This window comes from Sinocyclocheilus grahami, unplaced genomic scaffold (assembly GCF_001515645.1).
Source record: "Sinocyclocheilus grahami isolate Dianchi unplaced genomic scaffold, SAMN03320097.WGS_v1.1 scaffold318.1, whole genome shotgun sequence".
NCBI lineage: Eukaryota > Metazoa > Chordata > Actinopteri > Cypriniformes > Cyprinidae > Sinocyclocheilus > Sinocyclocheilus grahami.
The window spans coordinates 49,747-64,586 of record NW_015505497.1 but is presented as its reverse complement, the minus strand read 5'-3'; the positions used below and the strand labels follow the sequence as shown (position 1 = coordinate 64,586).

Sequence of the window (14,840 nt, the reverse complement as noted above, 5' to 3'; positions counted from 1 at the left end):
TCAGGCTAGTAATACTATCTAATTAATATTAGGGCTTATTGGTTGCATTATATATCGTTTTCCGTGTTTTTACAGTATTGTGCTTTTTAACCAATCACACACGATTATGCTGAGCTTATGAATGCAATGGCCAATCAGAGGCGTTCAGATGAGTCATCACTGAAACAGCGGAGTTCCGTTGTTCAGCGCACGCTGACTGAATTCTGTTTTTTTAAAGTGCATAATGCGCTCGACTGAGCTTGTGATGATGTACTTTGGTAATGTTCTTTGCTAGTTTTCTGTAGCTGCTTTTTGAATGACTGAGGAAATGTAAGCATTATAATTAGTAGCTTACGATGTTTCTATTAATTTGTTATCATGTAAAATACAAATTCAGTCATATTAGAAACATTAGGCTGCTTTTAGCCTTACGCTGGAGTTGGTTCACTTTCCCGCAATGAAACTAAGTAAATAATTACATAAATTAGCACGATAATATCGTGTATCGGCGATCTCACAGGCTGACGATAGGAAGATATGAAAATTGAGCATATCGCCCAACACTATTATGGAGATGTCTAGAATGGCTAATCTCATTTCCTTCTAGTTGTCTGTATTTCAATCTGTCAGCGCAGAGTTTTCTAAGCTCTGATGTCAGTTGTTGTGGAGGTGTATCCTAATAAGGGACAGATGGACAGACGCAAGACTCTTACCAGGCTTGAGACTTTCTCCTGGGCACGTTCTGTCTGCTCCACTTGGAGTGAGGGGTCAGGTGATAGATCAGCTGCCTGCAGATCTTCTCAGAGGACTTGAGAGCATCAGACTCCTGCAAAAGTCAAGATGAGGAGAAGCGGGTGATGAAGAGCTATTCTGGGAGATGGGCTGCCAAATAAAGCTCCAATCTGAGGGCTTATGGTCACTGACAGAGAACCTTAAAAACTTGAATGTTTACCATATCTAGTGTTATTAAAAGGGTTGTAGGGAGGTAAACTGTTCAAGTTAATCTGTCAGTGATTATGATTTAGATTAAATGTCATTAAATAAGCAATAAGCCACAAGAGCCTAAAACCCCCTTAAACATGATAAAATCACTGTAATGTGGTAACGACGTTGGTGTAATGACGTCATGTTGACCGTTCCAAAATGGCAGACTCGTCAACGTATCTGGAGTGGTCGAATCATAGATATGTATAGATGCCCTATTCGACCGCTCCAGATACGTTGACGCGTCCGCCATCGTGGAACAGTCAACTTGACGTCATTCACCATAATAATCAATGAATATTCAAAGATATACAAGCATATACATTGCTGTTGTAGACGCACAGAATCAACGTGCTCAAAGGTTCGCAGACCGTTCCAAAAATGGCGGATGGCTCACGTATCGCGGCCCATAATGAGTCGCGGCCCAGTCGCTAATGAGGCATCTACGTATATAGATCTATGGGTCGAATAGGGAATCTATGCATATCTATGGTCTCCACGACATGGCGGCGGCAACAATATGACAGTGAGAATAAAAGTTACGACTTCTTTCTTTGCATATACATTTGAGCGGTGTTCTTCCAAATCTTCCAACACAGTGATGTAGACGTGTGGGGGCATGTTTTAATGAGGCGTGTAGCGTCTGGACCAATCCAACACACTATATATTCTCTTTTTATATAACAAATACTCTGTAACCTCAGTTAACAAGCCATATGAGGACCCATTGAACCCTTCCCCCCAGAATGCGTAACACCCCAGGAAGTCGAACAGGCCTCTTTGTTGCATGGCAACCAACGCTGATATCACTGGGTTTATTGGCCAAAAGTATGTAAAGCAGGGAAAATCCCTGCATGTCCCAAGGAAAAGCAGAGTAGAAATGGACTGTGTTCTAGTTAATTCATAGAAAAACCGTTATTTGAATGAACACACATATTCTTCAGGCCATTGAGTATATTATTGTCATTGTGTATTTTGTCTTTGATATTCTTAGACTATTTTAGTATGCTTGTGAGGGAACCCATTCCTGATCATCCCTTTTCACTATATGTAATCTTACCTTGTTTAGTATCTATGAATTTGCCTTCTTATGATCGAAACAAGCGTGTATATTATATGGTGGTACATAGGCAATATATATTAGGGCCCTGAGAATCGTTAGTAATTTCGATTTAAGTCCATTTGCAAATTACCATGCTTAGAGAACAAAGGGTCGTAAACCCTCCAGCAATTGCCACCTCCCGCTCGGAAATTCCATTTTGCTCATTGGACAAGCCCATCTTGAAAGGCGGAGATCTTCTCCGACCTTAAAGGCCCGGCTCCAGGGACCCGCCCCAGTCGGTGGTTCGGTCAGAATATATGCAAGGCCTTTCTTCGGCCTAGTCCTTTCCATTCATCAAGTAACTCTGACTCAAACTGGTTCTTTTCATCGACCCGAATTCAGCAAAGATCAACGGGAAGCTTTAAGATTTGCATCAGGAATCTCTTTCAGACCGCCGAGACTCGCTAAGTATCAAACTTAGTCTTATTAATTGATACATTAAGTATCAGTTACACCTTTTTACAAAGGTGTGTTTGAACTCAGAATCTGACGTATCCCTGAAGGCTTGGATCTGTTGAATATACATGCAAAGTGTTCCATAAAATTCATTCTTTATGCCTCTTTCTATGCTGAGTTAAACTTTAACCCTTTCCTATACCAACTGTATGTGTGTGTGTGTGTGTGTGTGTATGTGTATGTTAGACCAGCTTAATGTGTTTATGTAGTATGTTAGACTAGTTTAAGTGTTTATGTAGTTAATAAAACCTTACTTGTATCACACTTGACGTGTTCATTGTTTGCTCATAACCGGAGTCACTAATCATGCAGATTTACGTTACAAGCTTGTAGAATTGTACAGTAAGAAAGTTATTTCCCTTAACCAGGAAATTAACGTTCTTGGAATTGACAAGACAGTTGACCCTGAGAGGTCAGCTAAATATCTACAGCGGATCTAAAATATGAATAGTTAATTATAACTAGTTATGGTTAATTATTCATATTTCCCCATGAGCTGATTCGCTACAGGCGTTTTAGGAAAGCGTGTACGAGTCTTACATTTTAGAAAGAATATCTTTTGGGGTTTGAGACTTTAATGTTTGTAAATTTACGAATCTTATATATGCACAAACAGCTTATAACACTCCATAGACAAAGGAAAACTTGAAATCGCATCATATGACCCCTTTAATATGTACGTTTTTTTGGTAACATATTGTTGCACTCTCTTGAACTTACAATGATTTCAATAAATAAAGTAATATGAGAATCCAATGAGAGTGGGAATTCCAAAAAAGAACTAAAATGCATGGAGATATTAAATTAATTCATATGCAAGGGAAAAATTGCTTAATTGTCATGAAAATAATGTCATATTGTTAAAATAGTCTTAATGGTCCTTAAAAACTCAACATCATGAATATCATATTGATTTTGATTTAAAAGCAGCAATTAGTGCTTCAAAGAGCGGTACTTTTCCTTAATATGTAGCTTGAGATGAAGATGAGAGTTCAATTAAAATGTCTTAGTTATTCATGGCATTTTGAACTACTGGGTGAGAGGTTGGTTTAAAACGATCTCAAGGCCTTCGGGCAACAATGCCTGCAGCCATTTCTGCATCAAAACAGGCTTTGGCTCGCCGCTCTCTTTAAACAGATTGGCCGGAGCAGAGCTGAGTAAATCTAATCAGTGCTGAAGCAAAACAACGCAAGCGAGGCAGGAAAACACAAAAGACTGGGCGAAGCCATCGACTGGAGGTGACTAGCTCGTACTATCAGTCTAAGAAATGACAGGAAATAAACATGTACATCTTGGTGGCCTCCTGACGGCTATTAAGTCAAAACAAAGACGTTTGTTGAATCTTCAATTTATATTTAATATATTAAGTTGGTTTCTGGTAGCAGAGAGAGACAGCAATTATCGGACTAGTTTTATTGAACTCCCTTAATAAAGACGCCGTCCATTCGATGACGTGCGCTCCAGAGGGAGTTTTACTGTCTGAAGGATTTATGTGGACTTTCAATCAGCTACTGAACATTAAGACATTAGCCATAGCTCAATGCGCAACTGCCACAGTTTAATGAAAAACTGTCAATTGTAAGACAGTTAAATGAAAAACAAAGTCTATGTACTACGCACAAACAAAAGCTCATTAAAATGCCTTTCCATATTTCCCATGATTCCCATCATGAATAACTGCTGCGATTGAGGATCCCCATCAGCCGACTCCTGGGACTCAAAACTTCATTAGTTGCTGGTGTAGTGAGACACACATTATACTGTATTACAAGCAGTGCTGGGGAAGTTAAGCGAAGCTACAAACTATCCACGTAGATGACGCTAAACCAGAGACAGACCTCTCATAAAGATAGACCACACGCAGCTGTAAAGTCCCACTTTCCATTGAAAAGAGCCACCTGCAGGTGAACTTTTCCATGACATTCTAATTTACTGAGATGCACCTGTATGTACAGCTTTTCAGTGATTCGAGTGAAAGAAGCTAATCTTATGACACACCTGTTGTGCGGTTTTGAAATATATTATTGAAGTGACAACATCTTTCTTATTCGAAGTTATTTAAAGGTGCAAATTACTTAAAATAAAACTAATAAAATATTTATTATTTAATTAAAAATAGTTTTTATTTATATGAATTTATTATTATTTAAATGAATGAATCTTTATTACGACAACAACATTATAATTGAGATGTATAAATTAACACTGATAAATAAATAAAATAATTTTATTACCTGATAAATTTACACTAATAAAAATAAAAATAAATAAATGATAGATAGATAGATTTTTGATCCACTGCATGTTATGCAAACTCTCTGAACGAACTGATTCATTAAAATTACATAGCTACATTTGAGTTTAGTTCGTTTTCAATCAGAGAATCATTTTTTTTAAAATCTGGTTTATGTACACAAACTGAAAAAATCAATTAATTATTAATTCCAACTCTACAAGTTTTCTACTTTTAGTTACCCCTCAACACTGATTACAAGCATCACAAACGTCTTAACAGGTTTGGCTTTCAGGCAAGACATCTGAATGGCGTGAATCCATTTCTTTGAGAAGCAAGGTGGCTTTTCTGAGCTCAATGGGATGGGATTTGGTCTACCTGTCAGCAGGTAACAGGATGTTTATTAAGTCAGAGAGGAAGAAAAGAAGCAGAGAAAATTGAGAGCCCTTCAATCCCTCGCCCTCGTTTTCTGGGTTTAGATGCTTAGCTCCTCAAGGCTTCTGCTGTGAACGAGGCTAGCAAGCATTTTCACAGCTGCACACTAAGAGCCCAACTGAGAATAAGAGAAAACTTCACCACAAATCCAGCCTGAATACTATTTTTGCCATGTTAATATAATCCCACTGTCCGGCTCGGATCTGATCCAAACCTCTTTTCTCAGCAAATGCCTTTTCAACAAGGTTTTGTCAGTTTAACCTTTAATGTTTGTTTTGTTTTTCTAGTTTAAAAATGACTTTCAATTTCAATTGATTTACTTCCATTCAAATTTGAGATGTGCTTCTGCATCATATTTGCTGCTCTTTTTGAATTAAATTCAAATTGAACTGGACTTTTAATTTGGAATTTTGATTCTCAATTCAATTCTAAACAGTTCACAACCCTGGTTTCTATACCAACACATTCGCAGGGTACAGTTACTCAAAGAGTTGCATCCTAATTCAGTCTGTTACAATTGTTTATGCTCATGATGTGCTCCTGTTCTTACTTTGGCGAGCTTCACATTGATTTACTGTCAAAATGGGCCGTTGCAGTATGTGACAGGCAATCGAAAGGCAACGTCAGAGCCAGCCATTTAGTCATGACCTCGCTTTCATTCTTAATCAGGGAGTGCCGATATGTTACGTTAGGTTATCCAAAATGTTAGCTAGTGGGAATCTTCCTTTATCAGACATGCAAACTGAGTGACAAAAAGTTTGCTCTGCACTACTTTTTATATAAGAAATATGCAACCCAGGCACACTGGATAAACGTGACTGTGGCGACATGTCTGAAAAATGACAGTGAATAGCACCGAAAAGCACATTCAGGTTCATCTGAAACAAATCTATTTTATTTTGTTGGTTGTTATACGTATCACATCAGTTCAGAATTGATTTGGAAATAATGCACCACCTACACTAAACCCTACCTTAAACCTAACCAATAGTGTTAAAAAAGGCAAACATGAGACAAAAATGAATTTGATGAAGTAACCATGTCATTTTAACTTGATTCTACAAGTCATTTTTTAACACTGACTCACTTCCTTGGTAAACAAGGGTTTTACATTTTTGAGAGTTTTAAATGTAAATGCAGTGCTGTACCAGGTGAGCTACTGAGCAAGTTTACTGAAGCTGGTTATGTGATACAAATGTCAAAACGTATTCGTTTACAAACCATGCACTATGGTAAATCATGCACTGAGGTCATATCATAGTATTGTGCAAGGAACTGTGCAAAAATAAAATGCTATTAAAGGGGTGGTTGATTGCGATTTCACTTTTTTAACGTTAGTTAGTGTGTAATGTTGCTGTTTGAGCATAAACAATATCTGCAAAGTTACAAAGCTGAAAGTTCAATGCAAACGGAGATATCGTCTTTTAAAATTCTGGCAGTTTAATGCCTACAAAAACGGCTGGTAGGGACTACAACAAGTTACTTCCCGGATTCGTGACATCACAAACCCAGATAAACCCCGCCCTCGGGAAAAGGCAGCAAAGGGGGCGAGGCCATGCTGCACTGCTTTAGAGAAGAGGAAGAGAAAACTAGAGGTGCATGTAAAAATCTATTCACATATGAATCGCGATTCTGTCTTCTAACGATTCTAATATATTCTCAAGTTTCAAAATCAATGTTCTAAATCAGCGGTTCTCAATACTGTTCCTCACGTCCCCCTGCTCTGCACACGCTCTGCATCTCTCTCTCTCTCTCTCTCTCTCTCATTCAGCTCAGCTCCAACAATGAACTGTTCCAATTATACACTTATTTTCACATAGCTATGAGAAGCGTTAAACATGGACGCGCGTGCAGTTGCTGTACTGTAAGTTGTTGTAAGTTTTAATCAGGATAAAACCGTATTTTAAAAGCTAACATTAACAGTAGCATTTACAAATAACAGCATATCTAAAAGTATGAGACAACAACAAACAAAAAACATTGGCCTACTATTAAAAGCTGTGCTTGCACAGGTTCTGCACGATCCTCTTCAATAATATCCTCTGCTTCTCAATCGGGCTCAAACTGATAAGCGATATTAACGATGCCGTTGTTTACAATACAACCGGAGCACATGCCACTGAGGTGAGGGGTGGGACTAGAGGCGGTTTAGCCAATAACAACACACTGGGCTAGCTAACCAATCAGAGCCCATCGCCTATTTCTGAGGGCAGGGCTTCATAAAAGTAGGAAATGATCAGCGCGTTTCTCAGAGAAGGGACAGAGCGGTGTGGAATAAGGTAAATTAAAGGTAAATTATGTGAAAAATAATGCATTAAAAAAACTAAGCATTAACACATGTTAGACTGCACCCCATAAACACAATCAAGCCTAGAAAAAAAAACCGTTATAATAATTTGTGTGAAAAGGAATAAGAGTTGTTGGTGTTTTACTGCCACTAGTGTTCATTTCAGCTGGAAACTACAGTCAGTTATATGTATAAGTATGTTTTTGGAGTTTTGCACATTTTTCCAAAGAGTCTATGTTAGAAACATGACAAATGTTGATTCAATTTGCTATTCCAAAAAAGTCTCGAAAGAAAAGGACAAGCCTTGCCCCTTCAAGTGGATCTATTATTGGAAAGTGCTCCTCTCGCTGGCCTTTCTGTCCAATTAAGTCCAAACAGAACTGTGGAATTTCAGCATGGAATGAAAACATCACTGATGGCTCTCTTGAGCAAAATAAAGGTCAGTGCCATCTTTCTGTACTTCTCATGCTTTGCAAACTAATTTAGGACAGGGCTGAAGCGTGAGCGCCCAAACTCCAGTCCTGGCCATGGGATGACAGCTGCCTGTGGTCTTATACAGGCGGCGAGACTGTAGAATTGGCCCGCCAAGCCTCTTACTGCCAGCTAAAAATAAACGCTCTACATATCTGGAGACTGAGTAATGAACATATGCACAGGTTTTGGCTCAAGTTAAAGCAGGGATCCAGAGTTAATGTTGACAGCTGTGGGCTGGTATGAATGAATTTGTGTTTACGATCATCTTCACTTATTAGCGCTGGTGGCTTACCCTCTTTGGACACTGCATGTCTCGGGCCAAATTGAGCAAAAGCTCGTGGGAAATTGGATCCACTAGGTTGAGGAAGGCAGCGTTCTTGTAGAGGATGTCGTTGAGAGATGTTCCTTCAAGACCCAGGTCCTGTTCAGAAAGAACACGAGAGAGATTGTTAAGCATGTAGGATTACAAATGCGAGTAAAGGTCACTGATTAATCTCGATATTCAACAACTTAATCCTTTCATCCTATGCCTCCAATCTCCATTCGCGAGATTACACGAGGGGCTTTTTTGAATGACATGGAGATAAAGTAATCTTTCCATCGTGTTTACTTCTAGCGCTTTGGAAGAACGAAAACTCTAAATAGAAGCCGAAACGTTTGTTGATCTATTGCTAGACTAGCGCTGCTAACCTTTAAGTCCAGCTTCTTTACGTAAGGCAGAGAAAGTGTGTGCAGACACAGTGACAGCTTATTAGCTGGGCTTATCGTAGACAGCTAAAGTGTTTTTTCCCCCCACTGAACAGCCAAGGCAAGGGAGTCTGATATGACCAGCCGGGATTGAAAAAAAAAATGTGGGAGAATCAAGAAAAAATTCCTAGAGGACCACGTTTCTTGTTTAATCCACTGGCTAGTGCAATTAGTAGGGACAAAGTGAACATATAGAAGTGAATACAGAGGGCGAAACGCATTTGATGCCTCCAGGCAAACGTCAGCATCACAAAGCAACAACTACACCACCCTGTGACTCGATTCAGAGACAGATCCAAGAAATTGATGAAGAAACTGGCAGGAGGAGGAAAGCTGCTGAGTCCAGGGAAGTGGAAACCTCCCTTTGGGTCTCACACTGATATATTGCATGTCTTTTTCGCAGGGATTCCCAGACATCTGGAAGCTCCTCCAAGCCCTCCATTTTTCATCTATAAAGCATAAGCACAAGTCATTTCTGTTCTGCAGTACTTTTTGAACCCTGTAACCAAATGAATATGATTGCACTGTACTTTAAGAAAGATGTTCTATTAAAGCATTTCGCAAAACTCTTTGTACTGTGTATCTTTACACATTGACAAGAACAAGTGGAATAAAAAGCTAAAGTTAGCCATTGCTCAGTAAAAGATTGAGAGGGTGTCAATTTAAAAGTAATGTTTTAACCGTTTAAAACTGTGATGATACAGGTTGAGACAAGCCAACAAATACCACAGAACATAACATAATTCATCAAACCCACTATTAATATTTTCTAATATTTTTATTTTTTCAATAAAATGATGTCACTTGCTGAAGGATGATGTCATTTAAGAACTAGCTGTTCTTAAAAAAAAAACTTTTGTTAGTTAGATACTGCAAGATAGTAAAACCTATACAGCAATATTTAAAGATGAAGAAAAAATTTACCCGAAATATTATTTAATATGTCTTTTTTATAGTAAAACTGAACAGCAACTGGGGAATGACAAATATGGAAAAATCAAGCCAAAACTATTTAAAATTCATCCTTATACTCATTTAATTGTGTTATTTAAGTGTTATTTTTAGCATTATTTATGCACAATTATAGTATTTAATAACATTTTGAATAAGCTTTTTATTTAAGTTTGAATTTAGTAATTTTGTTATGTGTTTGTTATTTTATTAGTTTTTGATTTTTTAAAAGCTTTTAAGTTACATTTCTACATCTAATATTAATATTTTATTTTATTGCAGCTTTATTTCAATTCCCTAAAGTGATTTTTAATAGTTTTAGTAAACAATAACAATACTAACTGTGATAAACGTAAACTAACTGCTTTGATTTCCATCTTTATCCAATGTATTAAGACATACATGATGGAGACATGAAAAAATATACTATGTAAGGAAAGACCCAGACAATATTGCAAAGCAGAGTACTATCTGGGAGATTAACATGCAATCAAAGAGACAGCATTCTAAATTCAATGTTATTATACAACCACAAAATCTTGGTAGCATTGACATCCTCTGTAGAGCATGTAAGCGGAGTTGTTTCCTGCCGTTGCTCAATGAGAGTAAATGGCGGAAAATGAATTGCACTCATTAGGGCACAGGAAGAGCTACAGCAGAGATAAGGGATGTTGTTTTTGTCATCCTCTCTTTGGTTCATTCTCTCTCTCTGGGGCAAAAGGAAGCATCCTGCTCCATAATTTTGACCCCCAGTTGATTAACATCCAATCCATTTTTCCCAGAATTGAAAAACTGATTTTCAGCAATCTACAGCCTTAAAAGGTAGCGAGCTTTGCCTTAATGTGACCCCTCTCTCCTCCAACAGGGTGTTAAGAGCTTCCAGGGCAAGGGTGAGTGAGACGCCTCCATGTTTGGAAAGCTTTTCGACTGGCTGGGCATCCATGTGACAAAGTGCCATATCTAGAGAGGGCTGACAGTGATGAAAATGCACTTAACCGTGACTAAATCTGAAATATTTAACAGATATTTAAATGAATAATTAGAACAAACTAAGTATCACCTACCAGCTGTCACAAATGATACTTTAAATCAAATGGATAAAAAAATAACAAAAATAAAAATCCAATGGACCAAAAATAAAGATGGGACTTGCATGTGAACTCAGGGTAAACAATTACCTTTAGAAATGTGTGATATGTATTGTTTACGATAATATCATAATTGTTGTTTTAACTGTATACAAGCTGACATGATTGAGTATGTCACACATTTGCAAAAAACAAACAAAAATACGTCCTGAGAGTTCAAATGTATTAACTGTAAGATGAAGCTTATGAGAATGCAGTTAAAATGCTCCTATAATTCAAGTTATTGAAGCAAAAATTTAGTTTTTTTTATTTATAAGATATGATAAAACCTAGCTGAGTAATATCACTCGAGCAAGAATGGCATTTTCCTGAATATTAGCTAACGTGAGCACGATCGCGAATGTGATTTTAATTTGATAAAACAGTTAAAAAGTTAATATTTAGTGAGTCAAATTTTAGACTTCTGTTTTGCCAATGAAAATAGTTCCAAACAAACCTGAAGCAGAACATTTGCATGTCTCAAAGAAACATGAATGGCGGAACGAATCATTTGAGTCAGTGATTCAATGATCCATTCGTAAAGACAGCCATTTGCTTCATTTTCAAATGAATCAGCTGTTTTAAATGAATCATTTGAATGAATGATTCAATGAATCACTCATTAAGGGACTTACTTCCACCTATTGGCGGTTGTAGTGTCTTTTTTATTTTTCAGGCCTAAACCAGCCAAGGTACCATTGTTTAATTATCGTTATTGAAAAAATCCCCAAAATATCGAGATATACTGTAACCTTTTGTCAATATCACCACCGAGAACACCTTAGCAACCTCATACCAATGTTTTAAAAACACTCAGAACACCTTAACAACCACACAACAATGTCCTGACAACCACTTGGCAATCTTTTTGCACAAACAAGCTGTGACAATCTGGCTTTAATTGACTGTTTTCAAGCTATCAGATCTCCCATCATCTCATTCTGTTCCAATTATCTTTTGATCCAGATGTCCAGACTCTCCCTCCAGATGTTCAACAAGCTAGAAAACATCACATTAAAATGACTCACGTTGCATAAAAGAAGCTTTTCTCAGCACCTTTTATCCAGTGAGATTGGAACTGGTGGACCCTCATCATCAGGTTGCATACACTGAGATGTTCCTTGATTTGAGGACCCTCTTGACAAGCTAATCAATAAACACAATTCAATGGCACAGAATCCTTTATGAAGTCCATAATGCGTTCTGATTCTCTCATAAACACTTCAAAGCTGGAACTGTGGTGCTTCCGTTAGCATACGCTGGATCTGCACCACTGGCTTTACTACACAGGGTATCAAGATAATCTTACTACACAGGCCATCAAGATCAAATGATGGACTTACTGAGCATTGAGGTACCTGTCAATCATCAGCTGCAGTATCTCGGTACTAGACCTCAAAAGCTGAACTGTTCATCAACAGCTATCAAAAATCTCAGTCGCGATCGAGACATGAAGTGAATAGGTTTGGAGAGGTTGGTTTTGCTCTGAGCGGTTTGTGACAACCTGAATGTCTCCAGATTTTGGAGACCAGCTCATCCGTTTTGACAATTACAGTAAATGTAAATCAGAACATTTAAGAAGCACTTATGTAAAGGAACATTTTGAGTCATTGTGATGATTTTGGATTAGGTTGTGAAGAAGTTGTGAGACAGGTTCTATCAGGCATGTACAGAAAAGCTATGTAGCTGGTTTGTCCATCATAATCTAAACATAATGGAAAATCATGAGAATCTGAAATGTATTTACTAACAACCTAGAGGAAACATTTAATCACCCAGAAGAGACTAAAGGAGTTTTCTAATACAAAAATATGAATATCCAAAAATCTATAATAAAATGGTTTTTAAAAAAACTAAAACATGGCAACGCCATGGTACTTTTCTGATTTTAATATAAATGAATGCCCTTGTTTATACCATAGTATGAATTTAAACAAATATGATCATAACTGATAACAGCTAACATAACGGAATTCATTAATAACAACTTTAATTATATATCTAATAATATTTATACCAATTTACTAACAAAATAATAACATGGTATTTATTAGGCTACATTCTATTTTAGAAAAGGACATGCGAGTACCATAATACACCATGGTATCTTACCTTATAAATACAATGGTGTATTATGGTAGGCTACTTGTTTAGCACCTTGGCACATATTACAGCACCATGGTATTACCACCCCCGTACCATGGTACTTCCAAAGTACTTTTTGTAAAGCTTATAACTTTAGCAGTGCATTCAATACATTATTTACTGTACCCAGATTTCTTGTAAGAATTTTATTAGAAATATTTGGATTCGTTTTGAAATGTCATACTTTTCATTGCAGAATTTAGCACAGTTTGAGACAATATTGCGTTTTAAACTCTGGAATACATGTTTTACAAGGTTATATTTTCAGGGTATGATTTAAATGCTGCAGTATAGATACAACAGAGAGATATCATTTGTGATTTTTCTTTTCTTAAGTGAAAACATCATGCTAGCTACAACATCAGCATCAGCAGCAGCAGCAGCAGCAACAACCTGTAGTTCTGTGTAAGAAACTATACAATCTGCTTTATTAAAAAATGATGTTTTGTACCTTTCTAAGCAGTTTCAACACATCGATGCCTTGCTCCAATTTTTGCTCCTTCAGCAGGGTTTGGATCTCCCGAACCCAAGCCACTCTCCGGACATACGGGCTGGGACTGGATTTGCGCAGCATCCCGGGGAGCTTGTCGGACTTGAGCATGAGAGAACTGAATAAAAACTCTCCTCTTCCTCCACTCCTCTTCTCCACATCCCGCTCATGATGCTGTCGACCCCTCCGAAAGAAAGTCGTCTGGCTGTCCAAACTACTTCGCCTGGTCAACTTCGATCCCATGTTTCAACTTTCCTACTTCAGTATCAGAATCAAATAATACAGCGCTTTTTTCATAAAGCATGTGTAAAGTAAACCTTATAAGCTCTCTTTAGTGAGGGCAGGCTCATAATTTGCAATTTGTCGTGTTCAGTTGCTCGTGTATGATCAAATTCATATTGAGCACAAGATAAAAATGTCACTTTCTCCTCGTTTCTCTTGCCCTTGCGCGAGTCCGCTGTGTTTGTGTTCAAACGCCACGCCCAGATCTCACTCGCTGTCCAATCAGAATGCTCGATTCCCACATAAGTTTACAGGAGTCACGGCTCCGCCCATTTTTAACAGCTCGGTGTTTATGATGGGAAGCCCGTTCTGTCCTGTCAGCACGTATAGGTATCGGTTTACTAAAATTATATAACAATAACCATCAAAACAACCATAAAACGAATCAGAAATATTTCAAGTGATTTACAAAAATACCGTGTTATTGAATGATGTACCATAGTATTAAAAGATGTAAAATGGTACATGATATTGTTCAGAAAAGACGGAGGCTATACAGTATGCTAGCGTTTTAATTTGGTTAATGCCTTAACCGGTAGTACAGAGTCGTTTACAAGCTTCGCATGAAGGTGTTGAACTTAACCTTACTTTTTATTTCAAACGATAGGATACATTACAAGTTTGTTTGTTTTTGTTTTCTGTATATGTTTAATCGAAAAACCCGCTACGAACGATTCCGTGTGTTAGTAAGACGTCCGAATGATTCAGAAAGAACCGATTCAGATCGTTTTGCGAACCGTTCAAAGAACCGATTCAATACAGTGATGCACTCGTGAATAGGTTCGTTGCGATTCTGAACGGCCGACCAGAAATAAACATTAATTAGTTTCTGAATTATCTGAGAAAATTATTCTCGTGTGGAACTTAATCAGTTCGTAATAAGTTGCTATGTAACTAAACGAAGCTGTTTGCTAAATCGGGACTAACCAAAGATGGCGTCCTAGGCCGTGGCCAATATTTGTTTTAGGCTTTTACATGATACTTAACAGTATTTCAAATAATAACACGGTATTACTATGGTATATGTTAGGGGAGAAAACTTTTTTATTATTATTAAAAAAAAACATGGATATAGGCCTATATCACGGCATAACCATTTAATACCATCACCATGTAGGCTTTAAAAAAAAATTTTTTTTGGTATGGTT

At 37.5% G+C, this 14,840-nt stretch overlaps 1 protein-coding gene across 3 annotated transcripts in view; it reads right to left on the bottom strand.

The window, feature by feature from the left end:
• lrrc75bb (leucine rich repeat containing 75Bb) overlaps positions 1–13,858 on the bottom strand; it is a 32,918-nt gene extending 19,060 nt beyond the window's left edge. For all 3 annotated transcript variants that reach the window (XM_016294442.1, XM_016294439.1, XM_016294440.1), the window contains exons 1-3: positions 13,372–13,858; positions 8,243–8,371; positions 693–805 (exon numbers count right to left, since the gene is read on the bottom strand). In XM_016294442.1, coding sequence (XP_016149928.1) covers positions 693–805; positions 8,243–8,371; positions 13,372–13,653 — 524 coding nt within the window. In that variant the 5' untranslated portion in view covers positions 13,654–13,858. The remainder of the gene's footprint in view (positions 1–692; positions 806–8,242; positions 8,372–13,371) is intronic.
• Between the last annotated feature and the right edge of the window lie 982 nt (positions 13,859–14,840).